This window comes from Arvicola amphibius, chromosome 5 (genome assembly GCF_903992535.2).
Source record: "Arvicola amphibius chromosome 5, mArvAmp1.2, whole genome shotgun sequence".
In the NCBI taxonomy this organism is placed as follows: Eukaryota; Metazoa; Chordata; class Mammalia; order Rodentia; family Cricetidae; genus Arvicola; species Arvicola amphibius.
Window position 1 is genome coordinate 25596662 of NC_052051.1, and position 13417 is coordinate 25610078.

General features: G+C 44.1%; 1 protein-coding gene across 2 annotated transcripts in view; it reads left to right on the plus strand.

Annotated features, from left to right (window-relative positions):
- Tpx2 (TPX2 microtubule nucleation factor) overlaps nucleotides 1-13074 on the plus strand; it is a 48024-nt gene extending 34950 nt beyond the window's left edge. The window contains exons 11-17 of one of the 2 annotated variants that reach the window (XM_038330638.1): nucleotides 1372-1585; nucleotides 6963-7058; nucleotides 7996-8172; nucleotides 9332-9478; nucleotides 10259-10370; nucleotides 10936-11123; nucleotides 12637-13074. In XM_038330638.1, coding sequence (XP_038186566.1) covers nucleotides 1372-1585; nucleotides 6963-7058; nucleotides 7996-8172; nucleotides 9332-9478; nucleotides 10259-10370; nucleotides 10936-11123; nucleotides 12637-12744 — 1042 coding nt within the window. In that variant the 3' untranslated portion in view covers nucleotides 12745-13074. The remainder of the gene's footprint in view (nucleotides 1-1371; nucleotides 1586-6962; nucleotides 7059-7995; nucleotides 8173-9331; nucleotides 9479-10258; nucleotides 10371-10935; nucleotides 11124-12636) is intronic. The other variant, XM_038330639.1, reaches the window with a different exon arrangement.
- Nucleotides 13075-13417: the final 343 nt, after the last annotated feature.

Here is a 13417-nt window from a genome sequence, read left to right on the forward strand (position 1 = left end):
TTTCGGCCCTATGGGGGCAGCGGTTGCTGTTTTCCTTCTCATGGTGGCTCTGTAGACTGCTCCTGTCTATGACTGAGGTGGGAATGTGGAGGTTCCCTGGAGCACAAGCTGGTAAAAATCCAATGCCAAAGTGCGAGTAGTGGAACTTAATTTTGGATTCCTAGTCTAGGTAGACCTTACCTTCCTGGCTGTCAAAGGATTTTTTATAGCTCTCCTCTTAGAAAAGGCTGGAACTTGTCTGCCTACATCTTCCCCGATCATTATGGTATTGGGGTGAACCCAGGGCCTTTGTGCACGTAAGACAAACACTACTGTTGAGCTATGTCCCAGTCCTTTTTAACTTTTCAAGTCGAGCTCACTGAGTTGCTTGGGCTGGCTCTGTAGCTCAGGTATGTCTAATTATCCAATTCTCTTGCCTCAGCCTGAGTTGCTGGGATTACAGACCATGTCACCAGCCTTGCTTGCCCCTACTTTTTTTTTTTTTTTTAGACAAGGGTTTTATGTATTTCTAGCTGACCTCAAAGTTGCTATTACCAAGGATGACTTTGATTTTTTTTTTAATTTAATTTTATATTTATGGGAGTTTTGCCTTCATGCAGTGTCTGCAGTACTGGCGTGCTTGGTGCCCAGTGAAACCAGAAGAGGATGTCAGAGCCTCTGGAACTGGGGATGGTTGGAGATGGTTGTTCTCTGGGGGTGTTGGGAACTGAGGCTTTTTGGAGTAGCAGCCAGTGTTTTTTTTTTTTTAAAAAAATATTTATTTATTTATTTATTTATTACGTATATAATATTCTGTTTGTGTGTCTGCCTGCAGGCCAGAAGAGGGTATCAGACCCCATTACAGATGGTTGTGAGCCGCCATGTGGTTGCTGGGAATTGAACTCAGGACCTTTGGAAGAGCAGGCAAAGCTCTTAACCTCTGAGCCAGCTCGCCAGCCCCAAACTTGAGTTTCTGGTCCCCTGTCTCCACCTCCTGAATGCTAGGATTACAGGTGCTTGCCATTGTGGCGTCCCAAGCCTCCATAGTCCCACCTGCCTTGTTTACTTTTCTCAGGAGGTGAAGAGGAGATGGAGAGGAGAGATTTTGCTGTACATGGTAGATCATCTTATTGCTTATTTATAGGTTTTGTTCTACTTTGTGTAGTTTTTATTTAATTTAAAAAGCATTTTTTTAGCCGGGCGGTGGTGGCGCACGCCTTTAATCCCAGCACTCGGGAGGCAGAGGCAGGCGGATCTCTGAGTTCGAGGCCAGCCTGGTCTACAAGAGCTAGTTCCAGGACAGGCTCTAAAAACTACAGGGAAACCCTGTCTCGAAAAACCAAAAAAAAAAAAAGCATTTTTTTGTTTATTATTTAAATTCCCTCTTTACAGATACAAATTCAAAGCTCGGGAACTTGATCCCAGAATTTTTGAAAATGGCCCTGTCTTGCCCAAGATACCTGTTAAACCTCCCACTCAGCCTGTTGGTTTTGATTTGGAAATTGAGAAACGAATTCAGGAGAGAGAATCAAAGAAAAAATCAGAGGATGAACACTTTGAGTTTCATTCCAGACCGTGCCCGACTAAGATCCTGGAAGATGTTGTGGTAAGAATACTTTAGGTGTGGGTGTAGGCAGAAGTGTTCTGCACATGAGTAAAGATCCACCCACTCACAAATGTTCATGTTGGTACATGAGCGGGGTGTCATTGTATCAGTCTGGAGAATGACAAAAAGATCCAGCAGGATTGAAGTTGGTCTTAAAACTTCAAGTCTAGCCGGGCGGTGGTGGCGCACGCCTTTAATCCCAGCACTCGGGAGGCAGAGGCAGGCGGATCTCTGTGAGTTCAAGGCCAGCCTGGTCTACAAGAGCTAGTTCCAGGACAGGCTCAAAAGCCACAGAGAAACCCTGTCTCAAAAAACCAAAAAAAAAAAAAAAAACAAAACCCAAAAAACTTCAAGTCTAGTAAGAGGCAACGAGTGAGTAAATAATACTCAAAAAAAAGTTACAGACTCATAGGTGGATGTGTTCTGAAAAGAGATGTAACTTTTCTGGGGTTTGGGTTTCTGGGGTAACTTTTCAAGACAGGGTTTCTCTGTGTAGCCCTAACTGCCATGGAACTCACTTTGTAGGCCTGACTGACTGACCTTAAACTCACCGGAGACCCACCTGCCTCTGCCTCCGAGTGTTGAGTAAAGGTGTTCACCACCATGCCTGGGGAAGAGATGTAGTTAATGGGCTGCAGAACTCGAGAAGAGGGAGGGAAACTTCAGAGAGTGCTCTGTAGAGGGGCAAGCTTTGGTGACACATAGTAGAGGTGACATCCTTGTGCTGGCTGTGATGCTGACACATGCCCCCTTTCATATGGCGTCCTCCCTCAGGATCTACAAGGTTGGTTTCTGAACCTTGCATAGATAACCAGGATCTGTAAAAGCTCAAGTTGATAAAATATAAACTAACACACAACGCACTGTTGAAATAATTATTCTTTCCTTTGAGGTAGGGTCTTGCTTTGTAGCTCAGTCTTGTCTTAAACGTCTAGAATGCAGAGATGTCCTTGTATCAGTCTCCTGGTATCGGTACTACAGATTTCATGCCATTGTGCAACTTACTGTGTGTCGCCGTGCGACCTCAAGTTATACTTGCAAGGCTTTATAGAAACCATGATCTACCTAGGAATAATCATCATTTCCTCTTTAACCGAAAGCCTTTTTTTAAAAAAATATGGCACCCTCGTTCCCTCCCTCTCCCCCGTGTCTCAGTGTAGTCTTAGCTATCCTGAAATTCGTTGTGGATACCAGGCCGGTCCAGTACTCAAAAGAGAACAGAGGTTGACCTGCTTTTGCCTCCCACGTGTTGGGGTTAAAGGCATGGGCCACTACACTGGCTTAGGTGTATTTTATTTCTAGCCTCCTTTTTTCAGAAAACTCAGCTTTAAAAAGGATATGTGCCTTACCCATAACAACCTTTTAACAAGTTGTTTGTTACCCAAGATGTGCTTTCTTAACTTTAGCCCTAGCATTTTGAAGCACAGCTGAAGAGCCTGCCTGCCTCTCAGAGCCTGCAGCAGTGCGGGAGCTCTGCCTCTGGTGGCCGTCAGGGCTGTGGGGGACAGAGTGAGCACGATGTGCTGCCTGTGTGCAGAGAGGAGCAGCTCCCGAGGAGACAGTTGGCAGTGGGAACCTCCTCATAATTTGGGAAAGGGAAAGTTGTTCTGTAAGACATTAGAGAGGGGACTTCTTTTCTTTGTTCCACCCCTGTGATGGTAAAGTCAGTGAAAAGATGGTCGTGAGGAGCAGAGCGCATAAGGCGGAAATGAAAATGGCTCTTGGGGCAGAGGTCGTGTGGTGGAAGCCTTGGGCGTGACATGCGGGTGTGGAATGGGAACTTGCTGCTGCTACCTGGTCGGGGATGGCATACCATGGAGCGGGTTGCAGTGTCAGCGCAGCTAGGAAGAGGATTTATCTGCTGTTTTTGGAAAGGCCCAGGGCCAGCAGCAGATTGTCCAGGTTCTTGTTTTTTAAAATATTTATTTATTTATTATATATACAATATTCAGTCTGCGTGTGTGCCTGCAGGCCAGAAGAGGGCACCAGACCTCATTACAGATGGTTGTGAGCCACCATGTGGTTGCTGGGAATTGAACTCAGGACCTTTGGAAGAACAGACAATGCTCTTAACCGCTGAGCCATCCCTCCAGCTCCTGTCCAGGTTCTTTTTGTTTAGTTTTGTGTAGTTGTTGTGTCCATGTTGAAATGATGTCACTGGTGAGATCCTAGAGTCCTGAGACTGGCCTGAGAGCTCATCCCAGGATACTTGGGGCATTTCCTGCCTCATCTCCCACCGTGCTGCCCTTTGTACATGTGCCATCTGTCCATGCACATTGTCCACTTCTAACCACACATCACCTTCCCAAACCTCCTACAAGGGAGACTTTCCCTAATTTACTCTGAGCTGTAGCATTCACTGGGTTTCTCTAGAGCACTGATGAAGACTAAGATGTATTTCAATTACTACTTGTTTATTGTCTCTTTTTTGTTCTACTGGAAAGTCGAACAGGGAACTTGTATGTCATATTGTTCACTTTCTATCCTACCTGGTGCCTGACCTAGTGACTCGTAGTACTCATAACACTAACATTAGATAGCCCGTGAGTGACATTATAAGCTGATGTGTACTAGCTCGTATCTATAATCTGTGCTAGACACTGGGAGCTCAAAGGGGGAATAAGACAGGCATTTGTCCTCAAAGCTGTCAGAGCCTGGTAGAAGAGTGCGTGCTCTCACCCCCAGATCTTCCTGTAGGTGCTGTGTGGAAGTGTACAGCTCTGGAGGGAGAGGTTTCTCCTCTACACGTATTACAGCTCTGAGAGGGGTTTCTTGGCTGTGGGGAGCCAAGGAATACCACAAAGTCACACTGCACAACAAACCTCACACAAGAGATTTATTGGGTAGCTGCCTGTGCTCAGTTGAGAAGCAGCAAAGAACTGAGCAGGAAACAGGCTTATATAGGGTTTCTTGGGAGAGGAGCTTTTCAGGATAGAGCTTTCTAGGGTGGGGATTGGTGGAATTTCAAGGCAAGCCTAGGGATTGGTGGATTTTCAAGCCAGGAAGTGAATTTGGATCACTAACCGTTACTACACCAAAGGTTCTCAACCTGTGGGTCACAACCCATTTGCTAGGGATTGCTTAAGACTGTTAAAGAACACAGATATTTGCATTATGATTCATAACAGTAGCAAAACTATAGTTTAGAAGTAGCAGTAGGAAATAATTTTATGGTTGCTGTCACCATAATATGAGAAACTGTATTGAGGGGGTCACACGGCATTACGAGAGTTGAGGACCACTGCCCTACACTATAGAGAAGGCAGACAGACGCAAATGGCAACATTCCTGGGCCTCAAGGAATTTGAAATTGAAATGTAAAAATAACAAAAAGGAAACTTCTGTTTGTGGAAATTGTATTTCTTTCTTGTTTTGTTTTGTTTTCTGAGATGGGGTTCTCTGTGTAACAAGCCCTGACTGTCCTGGAACGGACTTTGTAGACCAGGCTGACCCCGAACTCTGCTGCCAGGATTAAAGGTGTGAGCACCATCGCCTGGCTTTTTCTTTGTGTCTAATAGAGGCCCTCATTGGCTTTGACTAACTTTTTTCTTTTTTTCTTTTTTTTTTGGCGGGGGCGGGGACCACTCGTGTAGCCCTGGCTAGCCTGAAACTGGCTTTGTAGTCCAAGCTGGCTTTGAATTCACAGAGATAAGTCTGGGATTAAAGTTGTACACCACTATTCCTGGCTAACCATAACTTTTTTGTGTTTATTTGGGAGTTCCAAGAATGGAACTCTCTGGCCACCATTCTTGGCAGCGAGCACTTCTACCCCCAAGCCATCTGACTGGTTCCCCCAAAACTTCTTTCTTCTTTCTTAAAAGTTCGTTTTATTTTTATGGAGGTCCAAGGGGTTGTATGATTCATGGGAGTTGCAGGGATTTGTAAACTACTGATAGGGATGCTGGACTCCAGATCATTTCTTACAGAACACCTCTTCCTTTCTGAAATTATGGGGATCGGTTTCTCTGCGAACTGTCTGTGTGGCTGCTGTTAGGGGTTTCATTGCTTCTTTTTATTTGTAAGCAGACCACTCTTCCTGTATCCCGGGCTGGATGCAGAGAAAGGTAAAAAAATGAAAGGGGAGGGGATATTTCCAAACTAAATGAGTCCTTAGATATTGAATTGCTTTGTTTTGTGGAAATTTCTGGCCTAGGAAGCTGTTGATGTGCCTTCATGCAGGTGGGAAGCAGAGCTGGGCTGGAGCAGAACTCTGGCTTCTGGGCTTTCTTCCCATGTCACAATCCTAGTGCAGTTCACCACGCAGTGGTGCTGTCTGTCCATCTGTTCTGGATGTAGCCGAACATCAGATTTGTTGTAAGAATTGTAACTTCAGCTCCAGGGGACCTGAAACCCATGGCAAAACACTAATACACATTTTTTAAAAATGTGAAAGCATATTAATGACAAAGTCTGCAGACTGAATTTCCTGTGAAGATAGAAATCTTCAGAAAACAAAAATCTGGGGCTTTCTAGAAAGATGACTCAGCAGTTACGAGCACTCGTGACTCTCGGAGGACCTGGGTTGGTTTCCAGCTCCCATAAGGTGGTGGTGTACTGCTATCCATCACTCCAGTCCTAAGTACCCAGTGCCCTCTTCTGACCTCTCTGATACCAGGCATCACATGGTACAACCAAATACTCATACACATAAAATAAAAAATAAATAGGTACAATAAACTTCTGCATGTACAATCAACTGTAATTAATGGGTTCTGCATCTGTGAATTCAACTAAGCATGGATGGAAAAATATTTAGGAAAAAAATATATTTGTACTGATCATGTGCAAACTTCTTTCCTTGGCTACTATTCCCTACATTGTATGATGTAATAAATTCACATAATAAAAACGTAAATATATTTAACACATTTTCATCATGTTAGGTATTATGAGTAATATAATAATGACATAAACTATATGAGAGGATGTACATCGATTAAATGCAAATACTGCACCATTTTATATACGGGATTTATACACGGTCAGTTTTGGTTTCCGTGAGTGAGGCTCCTGGAGGCCCTGACACTGCTCACAGTGGAGGGAGGCCTCTGCTGTCTCGGCACATGAACACTTGAAGACATTTAATTTCCCTTTTTTTTGTGTGTGTGTGTGTGTGTGTGTGTGTGTGTGTGTGTGTGTGTGTGTGTGTGTGATGTTTGTATGAGAGTGTTAGTCCTTGCATACTCATGTAGAGATTGGGATAATTTTGGGAGTTGGTTTTCTCCTTCCACCATGGGTAAAGGGATCAAATGCAGGTCAGGCTTGTTGGCAAGTGTCTGCTCATCTGGGTTTTATTTTCTAGGCCTAGGTTCTAGTATTTCTTGTTGTGTACTGGAAATTGTTCTGGAATATTTAATTGAACTGTGTGCTCTCCTAGGGTGTTCCTGAAAAGAAGGTGATTCCAGCCACTGTCCCCAAGTCACCAGTTTTTGCATTGAAGAACAGAATTCGATTGCCCCCCAGAGAAGATGAGGTGATTGCTTGGGAGGAGGATGTTTCCTTTTTCTTCTGCATCATCAATCTGAGTTTTTACAATTAATGGGGCCCAAAGGCAATCAGCTCTAGTCTGTAAGAATGATATGAATGTTTGATCTGTTTTGTGATAACGGGTTGCAATCTATGAAAACAGCAGGCAAGTTAAGCACTAGAGGCTTGTCCATTCCTCTAGCATTGGTCATGCTGTCTTTGTAACATGGTCAAGAGTTCCCTGAATTATTGTCACTGCTCAGTGAGGGACTTTTAAAAAAGCAGTTACATTGTATTGTCCTTGATACACAAGGGTCACAAAGGTGTCTGAGAGTGATGATTCATGGGACTATAAAATGTGAACCGTCATTGATCATGCTGGCTTCTTATTACATCTCCTGTTTTATCTATATATATCCAGAGTTAGGGTAATTTTATAGCAAACCTCAGCATAAACCTTTTTATAGGTTCAGTGGAAACTAAAATACACGGTAATCTTATGTTACTAGCTTGAACCCAAACAACTAACTTGGTCCTATTCTGGGTTTGGCAACCATTAATTCCAGTCACATGTTTTAGTGGAGTCTACAGTCTGAGTCAGAGTCTAAGGTGGAAGTATGCTTACTTAGTACTTTCTTCTGCTCCTCATTTTGCCTGCCGGATCTCATTAGTTATTCCAGCATCCCTGTGAGGAACTTGAGATTTTTAGAGTACCTGTGTTGTCATTTACCAAATGTTTCTGCGTTGCAGTGACCTGTGGTGTGGCAGCTGAGTTGGCATTGTCCATCTTTGATAGGAAAGGGAGCTAGGTTTCTGTAGTCACATCTAAGGCTGAGTGACTTGCATTGGTTAGTGGCTTATCTCATACAGTGCCTTCTGAGTTCCCATTCTGGGTGGGCAGGGAGTCTGGAGGAGTCTTGTTTCTAAACTGTAGTTTCTCTCAGGAAGAGGACAAGCCAGTCGTGATACGAGCTCAGCCTGTGCCACATTATGGGGTGCCATACAAGCCCCACATCCCAGAGGCCCGAAACGTGGAGGTGTGCCCTTTCTCCTTCGATACCCGCGACAAAGAGCGCCAGTTGCAGAAGGAGAAGAAAATAAAAGAAATGCAGAAAGGGGAGGTAGGTATTTTATTTTGCAAAATACTATTCTTTGATCTCTTAAAGGGAAGCTTTTCCCTCCTCTATTTATTTTTTGTTTTGAGGCAGTGTCGTGCTGTGTAGACCAGACTAGCTTTGAATCTGTGGTTGTCCTGCCTCTGCCTCCTACGTACTGGAATTATAGGGATGTATCACCACACCTCACTCAGGGAATTTTTTTTTTTTTTTTTTTTTTGGTTTTTAATACAGGGTTTCTCTGTATAACTTTGGAGCCTGTCCTGGTACTTGCTCTGTAGAACAGGCTGGCCTCGTACTCACAGAGTTAGATATGCCTCTGCCTCCTGAGTGCAGAGATTAAAGGTGTGCGCCAACACTGCTTGGCATTCAGGGAACTTTTACTAAGTATATGAAAATATAGTTTCTAATAAAAAATGTATATGTATGCCTTTTATATGAAATTACTATTAAAACCATTGCTTTCCACTGATGCTTGCAAGACCCCTTTGGAAATCTGTTTTGGACAAGTAACTTGTGCCTGGCACAAGGAGGCTAAGGACAGTCAGTTCTGTAAAGATTAAGAGGAAAACCTAGGTTTTCTTTGGGGTATAGAAAGGTCAATTGCTTTTCTGCTAGACCACGTGGCTTTGAGAACTGACTTACCTTCCTGTCTTTCAGGTTTGTGCACATACTTAGGAACAAATATTGCTTTCTCTCTGTCTCAGTTTGCTTTCTATTGCTATGATAAAATACCACAACCAAAAGCAACTTGGGAAGAAGGTTCTTGTTTGGCCATGTTTTCTCAGTTGAAGTTTTCCCCTTTCAGATAACCCTGGCTGTGTCAAACTGGCAAAATGCTGACCAGCATACTTGCTAAGAGGCTTTTTTTTTTTTTGGTTCTGTTTGACTTTTGAGATAAATGTCTCACTATGTAGTCTAGGCAGATGCGTTGCTCTCCTAATCCTGCTTCATCAGCTCCCGGAGGTCTGGACATATAGGTGTGCATTGCCATGTCTGGCAAGAGTTCCTTGGAAGTTTTTGTGTTTATTTTATTCAGAAATTTGAAGGTGGGAAGGTACCGAAGTTGTCAACAGATTCTGATGTCCTCTGTGGGATAGGCTTTCCTGACTTCCGCATTGATCGAAGGATCCTTATATTACTCTTTTGTTTGCTTTTCCATTAGGTGCCCAAGTTCAAGGCACTTCCTTTGCCCCATTTTGACACCATTAATTTGCCAGAGAAAAAGGTAAAGAATGTGACTCAAGCTGAGCCTTTCTTGCTGGAGACAGACAAGAGAGGCGCCTATAAGACGGAGCTGTGGAAGCACCAGGTAGGAATAGGGAGCAGCTGAATGCTGGTTGGTTAATGGGTGTGTAGTGAGTGGGCGGGACTAGAGGTTGGATAGGTAGATCCACTATCTCTTGAAATCATCTGGGATGAGAGATTTGATTACTTTAATATATTCTGTGTAAACCAGGAGTCACATCGGTTTTTACGTAAAAGGTCGGGTAATGTTTATTTTAGGTTTAATAGGTTATGTATGACTTCTGTCAAATAATTTCTCTCCCTATTTGCCCCATATGTATATTTGAACATGTAAAGACTATTCTTAGTTCAAGTTGCATTTGGCCAGAAGGCTGAATTTTGCTTACTTCTGTGTTGGCAGTCACCTGGTGGTGCAGGACTCCTTAGTTAAGAGTTTCTGTAACTCCTTTCTCATCTATTTCCTTAAGTTGGTGCTTTGGTAAAAAATCATGCTGAGAGAATTGGTTCTCAATAAGACAGGCTGTTTTCTCAGCATGGTATGTGATATAATTGATCTTTATATATCGTGATAGGCGATTAAAGGCATGATTGATTGATTGATTGCTTATAGGCTGGTATAATTGTCAACTAATCTTGCTACTATCACTATTCTCTTTCTCTCCTTAAAACAAAAACTAACCCTGATTTAATTGAGCCTCTGGGTCTGACCACTCACTCACAGGAGATAAGGGACAGGAAGGGCTAGCTTTTTAACGAGGCAGCCGGAACCTCCGGAATGTGCGCTGCTGCTGCAGTAGTCAGGAGCCACTGTGTGCTGCTGTCTCACGGGCTTTCCTTTTAACAGCTGGAGGAAGAGCAGAAGCAGCAGAAGGAAGCAGCTTGCTTCAAGGCTCGTCCAAACACCGTCATCTTCCAAGAGCCCTTTGTTCCCAAGAAGGAGAAGAAATCAGTTGCTGGTAGTATTTTATGTGTTACCGGGGGCTGGGCCAGAATGGGTTGCTAGGACTTGCTATGCCAACAAGAAATTCTTACCTGAGAGGATGGCAGTTTTCTTCCCTCAGACCCGGCCTTTTGCTCTTGTTGGACCAAGTAGCACCCTTAAGTTGTCTTGTGTTGGGGCAACTGGTAGAACAGGAGTCGTGGGAGACACAGCTGGCCTTTCAGTGATAGTCACAGGCTAGTCACACCCAGGAAGAGAGCCAGTGGAGGAGGGAAGGGTGTGATTTCTTAGGCAGCTGGCAACATGGCAGGAAGTTGGGATTCTTCTACTTAGCTCACAGGGTTGAACAAGCTAGTTCACCTCTCTGGGTCTTGCTTTTGTCTCATTTACACTAAATTATTTCAGTAAGCCTTCCCAGCTACTCAGCATTGCAAGTCTGTAATGTGACTTTACTCCACGCTTCTTCCTCAGTGGCTTTTGGGTGCTAGCCAAGTCTCTCCTCTCCACTTGGCCTAGTCCTGGGGGACTAGGTTTATGAAGTACTGCATGTGTATCAATATTGTCTCTGTTTCTGCACTCAGAGAACCTTTCCGGTTCTCTAGTTCAGGAACCCTTTCAACTGGCCACCGAGAGGAGAGCCAAGGAGCGGCAGGAGCTGGAGAAGAGGACGGCTGAAATGGAAGCCTGGAAAATGCAGCAGTTGGAGGAGGCCAGGCAACAGGAAGAGCAGCAGCAAAAGGAGGAGCTGGCCAGGCTACGGAGAGAACTGGTAATCGACTGGGCAGCGTGTGCACTGCCAAACCCTGGCTCATCTCTGTTGTGTTTTCTGGTAGAGCTGGGGCAAGCTATCCCATATCTACCCGACAGCCGAGTGAGGGGAACAGTACCATCTCTCCTATGTACACCCCGAAAATCAGCCTCTGCTTCGTCATGTTATTTTTTTTCCTTTTTCTTTTTTCTTTTTTTCTCTTTTTCAGGTACCTGAGTTTGTTCCCAGTATAAATCTGTCTCTATAACAATTCTCAGTGTAGGTCATTGCAGCACCCTAAGCACAATTAGTCACTGCCGCTTGTTGCTGCATTAAACTGGCTAACTCTAAGATTGATCTTATACTCTTTTTTTTAAATATTTATTTATTTATTATGTATACAATATTCTATATATGTGTGTATGCCTGCAGGCCAGAAGAGGGCACCATACCCCATTACAGATGGTTGTGAGCCACCATGTGGTTGCTGGGAATTGAACTCAGGACCTTTGGAAGAGCAGGCAATGCTCTTAACCTCTGAGCCATCTCTCCAGCCCAATCTTATACTCTTCATGAGGTGGCTGGCACCTTCTCACTCCAGCAGCCTTCTTGATTATTGCTCTTCTGCCTTTAGGTTTGGACTGATTTTGTTGACTACTGAAAGTCAATCAAATAAGCTTAAAACTTTACTCTGGTGATTTTTAAAAATATTTTTATTTTTATTTTTAGATATGAGTGTTTTGACTACATACTTCTGTGTGCCACTTGCATGGAGTACCCATGGAAGCTAAAAAAGGGGGCATTAGAGGGCTGGAGAGATAGCTCAGTGGTTAAAAGCATTGCCTGCTCTTCCAAAGGTCCTGAGTTCAATTCCTGGCAACCACATGGTGACTCACAACCATCTGTAATGAGGCCCTCTTCTGGCCTGCAGACATACACACAGACAGAATATTGTATACATAATAAATAAATAAATATTAAAAAGGGGGGGGCATTAGGTATCCTTTTTTAAAATATTACATCTATTTTTTTTAATTTTAAGATTTATTATATAAGTGTTTTGCTTGCATGTATGCATATCCACCCTGTGTGTGCTTGGTTGGTGTCCTCTGAGGTCAGAGGAGGGTGACAGATGCCCTGGGATTAGAGTTACAGATGGTTGTAGGTGCTGGGAATTGAACCTGGGTCCTCTAGAAGAGCAATCAGTGCACTCACTTAATCCCTGAGCCATTGCTCCAGGCTCTGGCACAATTTTTTACCTTGTGACTTTGTCTGCCATGGTTGAGAAAGGCTCTATTACTCTCCCTAGTAAGCTACACTGAGGGTGAGTTTGACATTCTTAGTGAGGGACCCGGTAAGCGACAGTAGGAACCTGTTAGGACATCCTGCTTCTCCATTTGATGTGTGCTCCTTCCTTAAATTTGTAATTGGGCTCTATCAAGCTTTCCAACCAGTTTCCTCTAAAAGACAAAGCAAGCGACTGCGCAGTTCTGCAGCATCCTTCTCAGCGGAGTTTTGCTCTCCTCCTCCTCAGGTGCACAAGGCAAATCCGATCCGCAAGTACACAGCCGTGGAGGTGAAGTCCAGTGAGTTGCCGCTGACTGTGCCCGTGTCTCCTAAGTTCTCCACCCGATTCCAGTAGACGCTCTGCATCACGCCGGGCGTAGAGACGGCCGCCTTTTCTCAGGCCACCCCTGCGTGGCAGTGGACCTGACAACTGTGGATGCCAGTTTTCTTGAGATCATTGTACACAGTTTTGAGCTAATGAGACACAGCTCATTTAGGCTTTAATAGACTTCTTGTAGCTGTCTTCCTTCCAACATCAATTGGTCCTTTACCATTGGGCTTAGCTCTGACTAGAACTTCAAGTGCTTACTTTAGCACAGTCTAATAATCATTTCTCTCCTAATCTCCCTCCACCCCTCTTTTCTATGTATATTTTAAGCACAAAATAAAGGACGTTAAATCCTGGGCTGTGGTTTCAGTTACAGTAGGAATGAGAAGCAGCCAATCTGTCAGATTCATTCATTGTTCAGATTGAGTTTGTGGTTAAGGAGCCCTGTGCTCTGAGGCAGGGACTACTGTCCTTAATGGCACCAAGGAAGACAACGGCGTGGACTCACGGAAGCCTTCATCCAAAGCTGCTGTTGAAGCACATTCTTTACTGTTGGTGCTGACCATGGGATGGCGCAGCCTGCGTTTTCAAACCTGACTTGGAATAACATTTTTTTAAAGGTCACAGGGATATATTCTGCTCACTGTTTTCCAGGAATGCTGTCCATCCTTCTGACGGAGGTGACAAGGTGATGTAGTTC